The sequence below is a fragment of the Salvia hispanica genome, chromosome 5 (assembly GCF_029641045.1).
Source record: "Salvia hispanica isolate PSC_SH4W2 chromosome 5, Shi_PSC_v1, whole genome shotgun sequence".
Classification (NCBI taxonomy): Eukaryota; Viridiplantae; Streptophyta; class Magnoliopsida; order Lamiales; family Lamiaceae; genus Salvia; species Salvia hispanica.
The window spans coordinates 28,315,978-28,330,736 of record NC_142696.1 but is presented as its reverse complement, the minus strand read 5'-3'; the positions used below and the strand labels follow the sequence as shown (position 1 = coordinate 28,330,736).

The 14,759-nt window shown below is 37.9% G+C and overlaps 2 protein-coding genes and 1 pseudogene across 3 annotated transcripts; 2 read left to right on the top strand and 1 right to left on the bottom strand.

The window, feature by feature from the left end:
* Positions 1-6,166: 6,166 nt before the first annotated feature.
* Positions 6,167-6,679, top strand: LOC148926586 (uncharacterized; annotated as a pseudogene).
* Positions 6,557-11,017, bottom strand: LOC125189568 (uncharacterized; the record flags this gene model as incomplete). Its single annotated transcript, XM_089059181.1, has 8 exons — positions 6,557-7,234; positions 7,305-7,460; positions 7,532-7,621; positions 7,738-7,797; positions 8,201-8,261; positions 8,348-8,391; positions 8,697-8,778; positions 10,727-11,017. Coding segments are annotated over 7 exons (639 nt in total), but the record flags the coding sequence as incomplete, so codon positions are not given.
* Positions 10,847-14,215, top strand: LOC125186410 (regulatory protein RecX family protein). Of its 2 annotated transcripts, none has more exons than XM_048082770.2 (6): positions 10,847-11,160; positions 11,249-11,457; positions 11,555-11,675; positions 12,392-12,484; positions 12,706-12,793; positions 13,389-14,215. In XM_048082770.2, the coding sequence occupies exons 1-6, from the start codon at positions 11,087-11,089 to the stop codon at positions 13,668-13,670; spliced, it is 867 nt and encodes a 288-aa protein (XP_047938727.1). In that variant the 5' UTR covers positions 10,847-11,086; the 3' UTR covers positions 13,671-14,215. The 2 variants fall into 2 exon arrangements, with proteins under 2 accessions (XP_047938727.1, XP_047938726.1); XM_048082769.2 differs by having other exon boundaries at positions 11,543-11,675.
* The last annotated feature ends 544 nt before the right edge of the window (positions 14,216-14,759 follow it).

Below are 14,759 nucleotides of genomic sequence, written 5' to 3'. Positions count from 1 at the left end.
TGACACTCCTCTCAAAAATACCTACCGATCATCTCTGTAAAACTCCAAAGTTTCACGAAGAAGTCGGCCGAGATCTTGCCCAATGACTCAAGCCACGCCATCCCCAAAATAACATCCGGTCCATGGTGATCGAGAATATGCAAGTCGACCATAAATAATATTCCCTGCATTGTTAGCTCTGTACGGCGAGATACATGAGTACACAGTAAGGAAGCTCCGTAACCTACTAAGACGCGGAATGGACAAATCGGAGTTAATTCTAACTGCAGCGACTCTGCGATGCGCGGATGAAGGAAGTCCATTGTTGCTCCTGTATCAATCAAAACCCGCACCTCCTTGCTGCCAATCGACCCTATCACATGGAATGGTCTTGAGCGTGATTCGCCGGCTAGGGCGTGAAGGTGAGACAGGCTGTTAGGACCTCATCATCGATGGTGTGGTCAGGTGGCACCATATTTGGTTCCTCCTTCACTTCCTCCCCAATATAACTCAACAATTTCACCTTGCACAAATGGCCCACGCCCCACTTCTCTGGGCAATTCCAGCACAATCCACTCCTCGATCTCCCCGCCTTCTCTGCATTGGATGCTCGAATTGATTGGGTTCAGTTTCTATCCATTGTGTTACCCCTTGTGTTTGTTGCCTGCACTGCAGGAGCTCCCAAAGAGGTTCCCGTCGTGCCTATCGATCCCATAGATAGGGATGATCGACCTTCCCGACCAGACCACTGCCTGTGAGAAAACGTAGATGACCGGTGTCTCTCCGTTTGAGTAGCTGCCAATCAAGGCCAACGCCATTACCGCAGCGAAGGACGTTGGTTGTTGTAGCTCCACCTTTTCCTGAATCGGCTGCTTGAGCCCTGCTATGAAAATCGGAATCAACGATGTCTTAGACAGATCCTCCACACGATTCAAATATCGTTCAAAGGTTTCGTGATACTCGGTAACCGTTCCAGCCTGCATCAGTTTTGCAATTAGTCCCGTATAATTCCTAAAGCTTTTTGGGTCAAAACAGTGTCTAACATCCTCCAGAAAGTCCAGCTAATTGACAAATCCATTATTTGCACGATAGTTATGTTGGGGTTTGAATCCCCTTGCACAGCGGAAGACATGTACAAAACAAATAAATTAGACGTAGGATCTATTTGCCCGATTATGGAATTAATCTATTCATATGTTAACTCAGAATTGCATACTAGAATGCAAATAATTCATGCTCAAAGAAAGTAAATCCTAAAACATGAATTCTACGGTTTAGAGTTACCGATTTGATTCTCCAAAGAATCGACGATTGCTCGCGCCTTCTCCACGATGATCTTCAATACTAGACCACAGATCTTCTCTTTGGTTCCCGAACTGTATTCCGATATCAGTGTGGGTTGATCTCACCGGAATACTAGGACTTAAATAAAAGAGACAGAAAAATCGATTTCACGGAGGAGAGCTGGAGAGAAAAAAATCGTTCCCTTCTCTGTGATGGAGTGGATGAAAATTTTAAGAAAATAATAATGTGTGTTTTCTGTCTCCTTTATTCTCCTATTTATATTAAGTTCCTTTTGGGCCCAGTATGGAAGGTTTTGGATATGAGCTCACCCCAATTAGCTTTTTACTAATTAAATTGAACCCACAATTTATTACAAGCTTATATTGGAATATTACGAGCAACCACTACAGAAGTAATATTGACCTCCCCATCCAAATCCGAAATTACAAGTAATCCAGGTTTCCGTTGTTTATATTATTTATTTCCCACGCTTAAGATATAAATGTCCATTAATTAATTAATGTCTGCTATGAACTTAATTAATTAATATCTTATTAACTCCAAGAGTGGACTTAGCAAGAAACACTTATTTATTATTCATAGAGTAATGAAACTCCAACTGGCTAGTTTGCCGAATAATAAAACCTTATTCGAGCTCCGTTTGAGGATATTATCAAACGAGACTCACCTCGCGCATGATTCAACATAATAGCAATCCTAGCACCGCTAGATATTAATCACCACTACCCAATATATCAGGTTTATTGGGGAAACCCGCACCATTTGATAAGTCAAAGTAGTGCATAATCAATACCGTATGCTCAATGCTAACATATGTAGCTTAAGAAATAATATTTTATCAAGACCTAGTCTTTCAGTAGATAGCATAAAGCCACGTCTTGCTTTTAGATCCGTTTAGTGCTATACCACACCAATGTCATCTTATTTCAGTTAGGGTTAGAAATATACGGACTGACATTGCAACCTTTAACGATAGGTAGCCATAGCCTTTCTAGGTTGTGATATTCTTCTTTTCTTTTGCAAAGCATTGCATAGATCTGACCGTGTTACCTTAAAGTGGACGACGCCAACAACCGGTCTACTAAGCAAAAGACTTATACTTTGTTTGCTTCTTATACATTTAAATGTTTATAAACATCTTATAATTACACGAGCAAGCACAATGTAATAATATATTGATTCTATTCGTACGAAACTGCTCGAATAATACTGAATCGGGTTAAATGTGGATTGTAGAGTTTTTGCATACAAAAGCAAGATTCTATTCTCGCGAATTTGCTCGAAACATGTTTTTCAGTATACCAACCCTAACAAGTTAAATATCCATTCCGATGTCGGGGGTCAAACAACATCACCACATAATGCAGACGTTCCTCCTCAGGAATCATCACGTGATTGAAGTAATATTGAACTCGTGAAATCCAATTAGCCGCGTCCGAGCCATCAAAATGGGGTGCCTGCAACCGTACCCCTTTCGAATGATCAGAATTATTGTGATTATACAGCCCGCGACGCTGTGGTGGGTCTCAACACATAGTCTGCCAATTTCCGAACTGTCCCTCATCATCCCAAGTCTATGCGCGGGAAGGTCCCAATTTGTGCGATTGTAACGGTAACCCGGCTGATGAAAATCCGTGCTGTTCCGGCGTGGTTGAGTGTGTCCGCCTCTATAAGGGCCCGGACCATTGTCATCACCACGGTGGCCCCTACTGTTACCCCAACGATTTCGCAATCCCAGATTAGGGTTTCGATCATCAACGTCGCAGTCCTGCCGAGAACGGTCCCCGAATTCATCATACTCCCACTCTGCATCATCCCCAGTATGTTGTAGCGGTCCGGGGTCATGGATCGGCGGTGTCTCCAGAGCATCCACACGACGATCCGATCGATCCATCTGAGATTCGAGTTTGTCAAAACGCTCCATCATCCGTTCGAACCCCTGGGCAATCGGGTCAACGACCTGCTTACCACTATCATTCTGGCCCGTGTTCTGGCCATCGCGCGAATTCCCGATCAGAACTCCCTGCGCGACGTTGGTGATTGTGGTATTTTCCATGAGTACGAAATGAAGGCACCAGATGGTACCGACGTATTCCGTAACGAGTCCGAGAGACTAACTTCTTGTTAAGAGAGTGATAATTCCAGCGACTGGCAAAGCTCGTTGGTGTTTGTGCGATAGTGCTGGCGCGGGGATTGTCCCGTCGACATCTTAGGTTTCAACGTGAAACTTGAGGAACAAGATAACTTGGGCAAAATATTTCATTAATTAAAACGTGATCAACGAAATAGCCCTATTTATATATCTAAAACCCTAGGGTTGGTTCGATCTAATCTAGACATCCGGGAAAGAACCAACAAAGAAACCCCGAACGAGGCTTATAACTTTGGCCCGACGCAACAAAGTAAATAAAATAGTTTAAAACAACAATATGCGAAAATAATTAAACAAAGCAAAAATATTAAAGCATCATGCTGCTCCTACTTGGCAACAAAGTCTTGATACCACTCTGGTGCCTTAATGTCCTTGCGCGGCTCAGGGTTCTTGTCGTCGTCGCCTCTCCCGCCTTGTCGAGCTCTCTCGTTTCCACACTAGCATCGGGGCCAATTTCTCCTTCTCCGTCTATCAACGGGTTTCTCTCTACATTCGCATTATCTTCCTCCGTATCAGCGGCACTCTCCGGTACGTTAGTTGTACTCTTAACACTCTGATAATCAGATCGTGCACTCTCAAGAGCCAATGGATCATAGTTCCCGTGGTGGTCTCACCCACGTTGCCCGTCATTCCAATCAAATAGCAATCAAACATTATTCCTCGCGATAACAACTAAATATTACAGTGTGCCTAATGTGATGCCACGCACCAGATCCTCCAATATTGTCGAAATACAAAAGAACATGTTCTAATTACATTGTCATTGGGTTGTCATGTTGTTAAACTCTTTTCCGTAAAAAGATGTAGAACGAGCATTTGATGTTCTCTAATCATGTTTAGCAATTGTAGCAGGACTAGTGCATTACTGGGATAAAAAAGTATTGTGTGACATAATAATTACATGTATAATTTTGCAAACATGATAGTTGAAGATGAGTGTGATCTTAGATTCTGAGTTGCTAGACATGCACCACAACCGGAAGTTGAGATGACGACTAATGAAGATGTGTGATTTAAAGTAAGAGAGATAGTTTTTTTTTGTCAATAAATAGAAATGACTCAATATTGGAAGTTCTCAAAATACAAAAATGACTTAATTAACATGGAATGGGGGGAGTACTATTTTGATGGGTATATTAATTGAAACGTGATACACAATAATTAAATAGAATAAGTGGATTTTGTTCATCAATTAATCATTTTATAATCAACGATTTATTTTATTAATGAATTAAATAAAACCTTTTAGTAATTAATTTAATTTTAATCATATATACTAAATAGCTTATTAAAATATATCCACTCCTTATTGCAGAACCACAAACTAGACCAAATTAGAATTTTCAGATTTACTTTTTTATGGATGAAATGCGCAAATATATAAATTATTTTCGTCTTCAGCCCAAGGCAAATAACTTATAACATCTTAGGAGGATTTAACTTCATTCCAGAATATATTACTTCATTCCATTAGGTTTTTACTTCATTCCAATATGATTATTACTTCATTGCAGTATGTACAGGTTGTTCCGCCGTCGCTTATTGTTCGTTCTCTGCAATGTCTATCACCGCAACCACAACACTCTCCGCTGTTGTGAATCGACTCCACGTACACCAGCGCCGTGATCGGTGTGTTCTTCATTCGTTCTCTCGGCAGGAGTCGGTGGACGGAGACGTCAAGGCCATCCCGTCGACGATGTCCCAACAAAATGAAGTGATAGCCTAATTGGATGGTGTAATAAGAACATGAAATAATGTAATAAACTATTTGACTGATGTATGTCTACAAGCATTTGAAGTCCTACGGGAATGAAGTAAAAACATTATCCAATGAAGTAATAATGTTTTTGAATGAAGTAATAAACCTACGGGAATGAATTGTATTTTTTAAAGTGAATAAAGTACTATAAATCTAGTTCAATGAATACGAATGAAACATGTGTTGAATCATTTCAAAACCTACTGCAAGTAAGTAAAAACATATTGTAGTTTCAAGGTATTATGTACTAGAATGAAGTAATAAACCTACTACAATGAAGTAAAAAGGGCTTGTACTGAAGACCGAAATAATTTACACATCAGCGCATTTCATCAAAAAACTAGATCTAATGGCCCTAAATTGGATTTGGATATCTTGTCAACCGAACAACAAAATCAAATCCAATACTAATTTAATCCTATACAAAATCCATTACAACATATCTTATATTATATCTCAATATTATCTTCTCTCTCAAACCGAACATGCAGACAAGATAACATTACAAAGTTCTATTTATTCTATAGATAGCGTATGATTTACAATCTTTGGGATATGAAGACAAGATAACATTACTCCTCAATTTAAGATACAAATTTGGCAATCACAAACCAAAGTAAATACTCATTATTGGCTACTTTCCTCTATTTCTTAATGACTAAGCATATCTCCTAACTAGCAAAAAGTAAAGTGACAATGTCACCATCGATGTTCCTCAATTTAAGAGGTGAATTTCAAGTAAAGTGCAAACATATTTCCTTTGGCGTTTTCTTGCTACAACAACATAATTGAAACTAGGTACATTCAACACCACAAACTTTCAAAGTTGCTTTATCTTAGTTTAATTTCCCATTCCACTTTTGCTTTTCTTACTTGAAAGTAGTTTTATACTGTACTAGACAAATACTTATGTTGATCTCCTTTCAAACAAGAGGATTTTGTTGATGCATGTTTCTATTTCATAAAACAGAATGGACTCTCTTTCAACATCCCCAACACATACTCCCCACTCCATCAAGCAAAATAAGCCATCCCCTATCTACCACTTTGTCTTACCTAAGCAGGCCACACCCGACACGTTACTATACGACAGCAAGGTTAGAACGAGAGAGCGGGCTATTCTAAAGAAGCCTTGGGCGACTAGCGCCACGGTATGGTTTGCTGCAATTCATTGTATGATATTCAGCCTCCTCATCATCTTCCTCGGCATTGCAATTCTAGTAATCTTTGTTGATGTTCAACCACGAACACTGGCATTCGACACCCGTCAAGCAACTCTAGATGCAGTCTTTCTAAATTTCCCAGAGTATATCAATGGTGACATCACAATCCTAGCAAATTTCTCTAATGTGAACAGGAAACTGAGTGTTAGATTCGTACTTCAAGATGGAGCTCCATTTCATGGAAATGGCAGTAGCAACTCAAGTTAGTCTAGAATATAATTCCATTGATCAACAATCACTATAAACCGTCAATACATTGGCTCCGTCCCTATACATGTCCAACCAATTACAATTATACAAATATTCTCTTTTTTTTTTTTCTCTTTTTCGACAACTATGATGCTATAGCAATATATCCAGACCACTAAGAGGCAAGATTACCAGCATTCTTTCCTATGATAGGATTGCGTGGTATGGATAAGATGGTATTGCTAAATTTCACGAGTAAAAAGATGAGCTCGGGAAAGGGGATAGACTAAGAAGTGACTGCCTGCCACACGCAAACTAATACTCCTATACTACTACTCCTTTGAAAATAAACAATTAAAATTTGAAATGTGAAATGTGAACAAACTATTCAGCAACCAAATAGGGAGCAGTATGGTACGTAGGATGCTGCTTTTAAAGAGAGTAATGCGCTTATTTAAAGGATACGAGTTATATAATTTAATCGTCGCCTGTCCCAAAGTAACAGTCGCCAAACTCGCACATACCAGGGATGACTCGGTAATCTTTATTGAGACCAATTTCAATCTCAGATGTCACTATCTTCACTCGTGGGAATCGTTTGCACACCACATGCACTCCTTGAGGCGCCTGCATTAACCATATGCTTCAGAATAAGATATCAGCGCAACGCCCACCCTCAACTCCTCTTAACACTTACTGATATTAGATTAAGGAATATGATGTTGCATTCTGGGACTCCCTTCTTTATAACTAGAGAAATGGCTTCCACTGCTGAGTTTCCCGTCCCAAGAATTGGATCTAGTAACAACACGTGCCTATCCGAGATATCTGTTGGTAGTTTCTCATAGATCAGCTGCACAAAGTACATATATTACTTCACACGCCAATTCAAACTAAAATCATGCGACCATGCTATTTTCTCACCTGTTGAACGTTGTCGCCTTCCCTGTGAATCAGAATTTTCCTGATTTTTATTCCTTTGCAACAACATGCACGCAACGCATTCTCTCACCACTGCACATGTTTGGAACATTTAGTAAACAACCAAATGGAGACGGAGACAGTCATGTGCTACTTTCTTTCCACCGAGCCAGAAACGAAGAGGAATAACTGATATGATCTTCTTCTACCTTCTGACAACAGAGACACCACATAATCTCTTGCAAAAACTACGCCAGTGTATACAGATCCTACATTAACAAAAGGGTGTTAATATATACCCATAAAATCAAGTTGTGGTTCAAAAATCAAACCAAAAGATAGTTTCTTGAACATGAAATGCAAAGATACTGTTGTTTAATTTAGTTCATTACGGTTCTTAAAGAGTCATGACCTGCACAGAGTGAGTCCTATAAACTTCCGTACCATCAATACCGACCTCCAGCATCAATACATGACCACAATTATGCTTAATATTGAATGTCAAACACTTATTCACCAGTCACAACCGTAATTGCCTTTTCAATATTTTGCACACTAGGCCATATCCCAATAACTGACAAAATCTTCAAACATGACTAACTTATAACTATATTAGAGAATACTACTGAGACCTGAGCACACACCCTACATAAAAAAATGATAGTGGCTTACCAGTTGGAGTGTTCACCTGCTTTTCCGTAAAGGGAAGATGCCCAAGACCATGTTCAACAACCTAATATGCACAAAAGAGTTTACACTGAATAAGACAGTCAAAAGGTTATTCTATGTAAACATAGGTTACAGATCACATAAACCTACCAATCTTATCAACCGGTCAGAATAAGCGTATGCATACCTCGTCTCTTCAGAAGACAAAATCACCAGACCATAAAACGGAGAAAAAGGGTTAGGTTAAGTAGAACTTCATTTAATCATCAGTTTTAATCAAGTAACATAATTAAAACGCATATGCAAAATTCCCAAGTAGGAATTGATATTCAGATTGGAAACATAATAGCAGAGCACTTTTAGGATTGACAAGAAGAAAATGTTGCCTGAAAAGTCGATTGGATGACATATAACTTAGGATATATTTTACAAAGATCATGTTGACCAAGTTTAGTCCGAATGTGTTGCACAATCAAGTCAATAGCAACATGATTGTCACCTCCACGAGGAATGATAATGTCGGCATACTTTTTCGTCGGAAGTATGAAATCGTCAAAAGCAGGCTTAACAAATTTTGAGCACTGCATATGGATGAAATCTGGTGGTTAATAATTGAGCATTCATTCAATTACAATAAATTGAAGGTATAAGCTGTATCTCAGCATCAATCTACAAAGATGAATAAGGGAAACTTGAAACCCCAGATAATCTTGAAGTGTAGAAATACATCATAGGAGTACTAAAGAATCAAGAGAGTCAAAAGAATATAAAATCATTTTGCATATAACATAACTTTTGTAGTGCAACTAATAGTGAATGCACAGTCCAAATTCGAGATAAAATACAAATTAGCAGTTTCCCTGCATCATTTTCGTGTACAACCTTCATTACTTAAATAATTAACATAGTTTCTGCATCACACAAATATGCAAAGTTATATGTGAAATAATCCAATATAAAGACCTACAATGGATAGTAATCCACCATTTTATTTTGCACTTTTAGCTAATAATTTTAATCCAGTAAGAAAAAAAGAGATTTTTAATCCTAAGAAACCTAGCCATTATAGTGAAAATGGTGTATTTTCATGATTTGTATGATATGCCATCATACATGGCATATGATTCTAGTACTAAACAACTAACAAAGTCTAGTTACGAACATGGCAATTACATATATGCCAAATGCATGTGATTCTTATAATGTAGGAAATGCATGTTGATTCCTCAGTTAAGAGTGTGCAGATGTTAAGCCCATATACGGGTGCACTATGACTACGAGATTGATATTCAGATTTCAGGACAGAGACTGACTTGTATGTTTGACACAAACATCTTAAAATTCAAAAGTTAACCACTTTTTAGCAATATACATAAGATAATCTAATAAACTAAATCTACTTCCAGCTACAGCAAGAACACATTTCGATTAGATAGTTTGGATTTCAGCTATGCACAGTTAGTTTTTCAGAAGAATCTATGAAACAAAATTTTGGAATTTTATTTTTGGATTACCAGAAATTTTGTTTGTCTATAGATCCTTCTAAAATTCAACTAGCAACCTTCAGTTTTGCTATACCATTAACCTGTCTTTGTGAAAATTAAGCATTCAAGGTAATCATTATACTATATCTCCTTTTTTTCACTATGCATTGAAGAAAGATGTTCCAAATATAAACAATTCTTGGTGTTGGTTGGGTGGCTATCCAATTCGTTCAGTCGGGTATTTGGATAGTTCAGTTAAGTAGTTTTGGGGCCAAACCGACCGACATAACCTTTCTACTTTGTCCTTGCTATTCTCTCCTTTTCTTAATCTATTACTGATGAGGGCTTAACACGAGTGCTTTTGTCCATCAATGCATGCAGCACGACACATAATGGCCAAAAAAGATGCATGCAACATTATATAAGCAATGCCATTTTTCTCAGTAATAGAAACCTAATATAAATGAAATAAAACATCAACAGGAATTAATCACAGAGCATCGCTGGTGGAGTGATGCATATCACAAATTTACACATGGGGACAATATTTCCAAACTATGAAAGGTCGAACAAAGAAAATAGGGAGGGAAGGGTCAAATAAAAAAAATATTGAAAAGCTCCCAATTTTTCAGAAACTCAATCAAAATCAAAGTAGCTTCACCATTTTACCAATAGCAAATTGCAAAGGAAGCAACCGATCAAAATATATCAATTTTCACTACAAATATGGAGTCCCAATTCACAAGCATTTGGATGAATCACTGAATTAATAAGAACATCAAAATGATTAAAATAAAAATAGAAAAAAAAAGTTGTTGGTAATAAAAATTCAAGTAATACATCCAAATGTTGAACTCAGATCGAATAATATTCGCCTGCAAAGTTCAAAACGGTGTCAAATACACGTAGAAGCTTTCCTGAAACATTGATCTCGGCATACAAACACGAAGAAGTGCAATTTAAATAGAACTGATTGTTTTTTCCCGGACAAACAAAGAGATGAAGCTATCCGTAAATAAAGATTGATCAATGCATCCAAGCATACCTGAAAGTATAATCTAAGATGCCAAAATTTCAACGAAAGGCAATATTCCCCGGCGAGATTTGAAATAGTATGAGATGAAGTGGGAATGTAGAGCAATTGGGAAATTACGCAGGGACCCCTCGGCGATCTCAGAGTAGTTGCTCTGGCCAGTGTAGCGGTGCAATAAAATTGGGAAATTTCATGTGAGATTGGAATTGGAATTCCAATTCCAAATCCTATACTCCTTCCATCCTTTAAATTTAGAAATTTTGAAGCGGATTTAATCGCGCTAGAGGAGCGGATGTTCAATTTTCAAATGAAATAAAAGCCGAAAACAAATTTTGTGGGTTCACTCTCGTCAACTTCATCCCAAATCAAAGCATGACATACTTTTGTCTGAATTTCTTCCATGGAACAGCTAACAAAATCCAATTCTCACACTCTCTTGTTCCTTGGTCAGTATCTCTTCTCTCTTTCTCGATTAATAATTTGATTAATTTTATGCCTCTTTCTATATGTAATAATTATCAATTCAATCTTTAGGTTAAGAAGGAACATCGGCTGCGCTCAAGGAAGGGGCTACAGTAGCTCTCCTCCTCTACTCAGATACATCACCGGAAAAGCTCTAAACAAGGAACAAAATGGAACTACTTCTTTACCTCCGAGGGCAAGTGCTGAGGGGCTTGAATTCCACAACCAACCAAACAGGAACAGGAGCCTTCCTTCTGATGTATATAGTGGGTTCAATCTGGGTATGTTTAGTGACTTAGCTTCTCTTCATTTCGTGATTTTGCTCCGAAAATTTTACTCTTCTTTATTGCTACTACTAATTTTTAGCTGTGGAAGAAGAGATTGAGGGAGATTTTACGGCCGTGGCTGATGAATTCATCCAAGATCCCGAAGATAGTAGTAGAAGATACTGTGGGATGCAAGATGCGCAGAATTCTGCAATCAAGTTGCTTGCGTCCAGGTTGATTATTTTACCCAACTTTGTTTGTTCTGTATCCTTTAATCCTTGAATGAAGATGATTGAATTCTATACCATGATATGAGTACATGGTGTTATGGCAGAATAGAGTTATGCAAACAAAGAAACGTAAAGGGAACACATTTACGTGGTTCATCAACGTTGTGTTTGCTATGTCCACGGGCAAGAATGGAGAATAGATTTTGTTCCCTACTTCTATATAAATAGGCACACAAGATGGGCTAGGCCTAATATGACAAATAAGGCCCAATACAGCAACATTTTGCGTAGCGGCAAACAATACATATTCAAGGCATACTAACACATGGATTAACTTGAGAGTTCCTTGTAAATGTCATTGTAGATATGATACTGTGATGGTAATGCCCTGAGATTGGACAATTTATATGCTTATACACTTGCAACCGAAGTTGCTAGCTGGTTCCTAATCCCGATGAGGTCCTCACATGTAGTTTACTTGTCGCTTAGTCATTCACCAGCCCTTTTCACCTATGGCTCAAGAACTTATTTACAAATATCGTGTGTTGTACAACTATACTGTCTAAGGAATCTCCATTTTATGGCAATGGTCTCATTTTCTTCAACCTTCACCGCAGATTGTGTAATTGCTTTATGCTTATTTTGACCTTTTTGACAGGCAATCGGATTAGTTATGTGTAAATTCTCGCTTTTATGGATATGAGGCATGCTTTTTGCAGGGCATTTACTTCTATGGAACTGAAGAAGAAACTGGAAGGAATGAAATTTCACCATGAAACTATAGATGCAGTCATAACAGACTTCCAGAGCAGGTGCATACTTATCCTAGATCAAGTATTTATAATTCAAAACTCCTCTGTGGTGATAGCGATGAAACTTATCATCTTATGTTTATTCGATCTTGGTAGTTTTGTGTGGATTTTGATTGAAAAAAAATATCTTTACTCCCCTAAGGGCTAAGTGGCTGAAATCTATGCAGCATAACCCACGTTTTACCTGTACCTAGTTTTTAATCTTTTTCTTTCTAATATAGGGGTCTGATTAATGATTACTTATATGCGGAAACATATACCCGATCCAGATGGTCTTCCTCAAGCTGGGGCCCTCGTCGAATCAGACAAGTAAGCACAACTATCTGTTAAGTAAACACAGCTCTTTTTATGCTGTCAAAGTAAAATTACGTGTATTTGGCGTACTATTTCACGAAGTTTCTGAATTTGGTCATCCAACTCCCATGCCAGGGTGAAAGTGAAAATATGCAACAGAGTTTATTTGGTGCAAACTTTGCAGTCATATATAAGTCCTCCCAGAAAATTCTCCTGAGAAATTTGTTGCTAGTACCTTAATACCTTTACAAGATTATGATTTGAAAATAGATTTTGATATGCAACATAAAATCATTAGCCACTCTTCATATTCTTCTTGTAGTCTTGTTGAATACTTGAATTTCAATTGTAACTCCATATAGCAATAATCTTATCTTTTTTGTGGTGATTCCGATCAAAAACAACTCTTAGACTAGAAGCTATAACCCTTGTGTGCTTTTAGATAGATGTGGCCTCTTCATTTTTCATACATGACTGTTGAGAAAGTTTAGAATTATCCTGATATTTAGATTAAAATACACATCATTTGTCAGTAACTGTTCTATAGTTGTGTTGATTTTTTTTTTTTTTTGGAGTTTTTAATTTATTTAACTATTTAATTTTGTTGTAGGAACTTTTCAAGAAGGGGATAAGTGAAGCTGATGCAGAAAAAGCGATAAAACTAGTATTTGTGAACAGTGAAGGTGACGAAGATGAGGATTCAGGAATAGCCATGTCAAAGTCTTCAATTGACCAGTTATATGCTCAGGCCTCAAAGCAATGGCAGAGAAGTCAAGGCGCATTACAAGAGACACGGAAGTCGCGAATAGTCCGCTGGCTTCAATATCGTGGCTTCAACTGGAGTGTGATCAAATATGTATTAAAGAAGTTGGAATCTGGGGGTCCTTCCTAAAGCAATCGTCATTGTGCTGCTTCCTGTATCAGGTGTGATAGATGACGACTCTGCCTTGAGCCATTCTTGACAGGCCTACCTGTTCAAGCTTGGATTGACCAGATGAGGTTAAGTACCAGCAGTAAATGACGGAAGTAACAAGTAGGAGGTGGCTGCCGGAGTGGTTCCATTCCAGATACCAAATTACAGTGCATCGATACATGTAAAGAATAGAAATGGGCACATCTCAATCTGATTCTCGAGTTGTGAATGGTAGTCATGCCTGGGGTTCAGTGAAATGTATATGTGTTGTAGGTGTTTGAAATTTTGGATGCACGAACAGAGCAAGGATGTTTTGACGTTTCTGGTTGAGCAAGGTGATGGACCTCTTTACCCACTTATCATCTGTCATTACATGTACTGCCTCCGCCTCACTGTAGTAGAGACGTTTCGTTTTTATTACTCGTTTTGAAACGATAATAAATAGTTAAAGTGCAGAGAGAGTAAAGTAAATAAATACTGATGTTGATAATAGTCTTCTTTTCATTATTATCTCTCTTATTCTACTTTCTCTCCACTGTATCTATTTATTATCATTTTTCTAAAATGAGTGCTCAAAACGAACCGCATCTACTACCGTATGACTTCAGAACACTATTTATTTTCTCTCTTTATTGTTTGTAATCTCGTTAATGCTCTGTTTTAGATATTTATAGCAGAGGAGCCCTGAAAAGCAATGGATTGTGCCGACGCTCTGCAAAAGTAGTTGAGGCTCTAGAAGCAAGCATTATGTAGCAACGAAACCACGAGCAAGATATGTATATTTCATTGCAATTATAAATATTTAATGCAACATTGATAACATTGTTGGACGGATAAAAAAACTAGTGACAAATAATGACATAGTGAAGGATGGAAGAATTAATTTTTCTTAATAAAATATTACTATATTAAAATTTACAAGGTTTTTCCGTTCACGATCAAGATGCCTTATTAATAATTAGAGGGCTTAAAGTAAAATAATAAACAATAACATCAATATAATTTTAGCCTAGAGCGGCGTTTCTGTGATGGCGGCAACGGAATGATCCGGCGTGAGTGGTGGGAGAG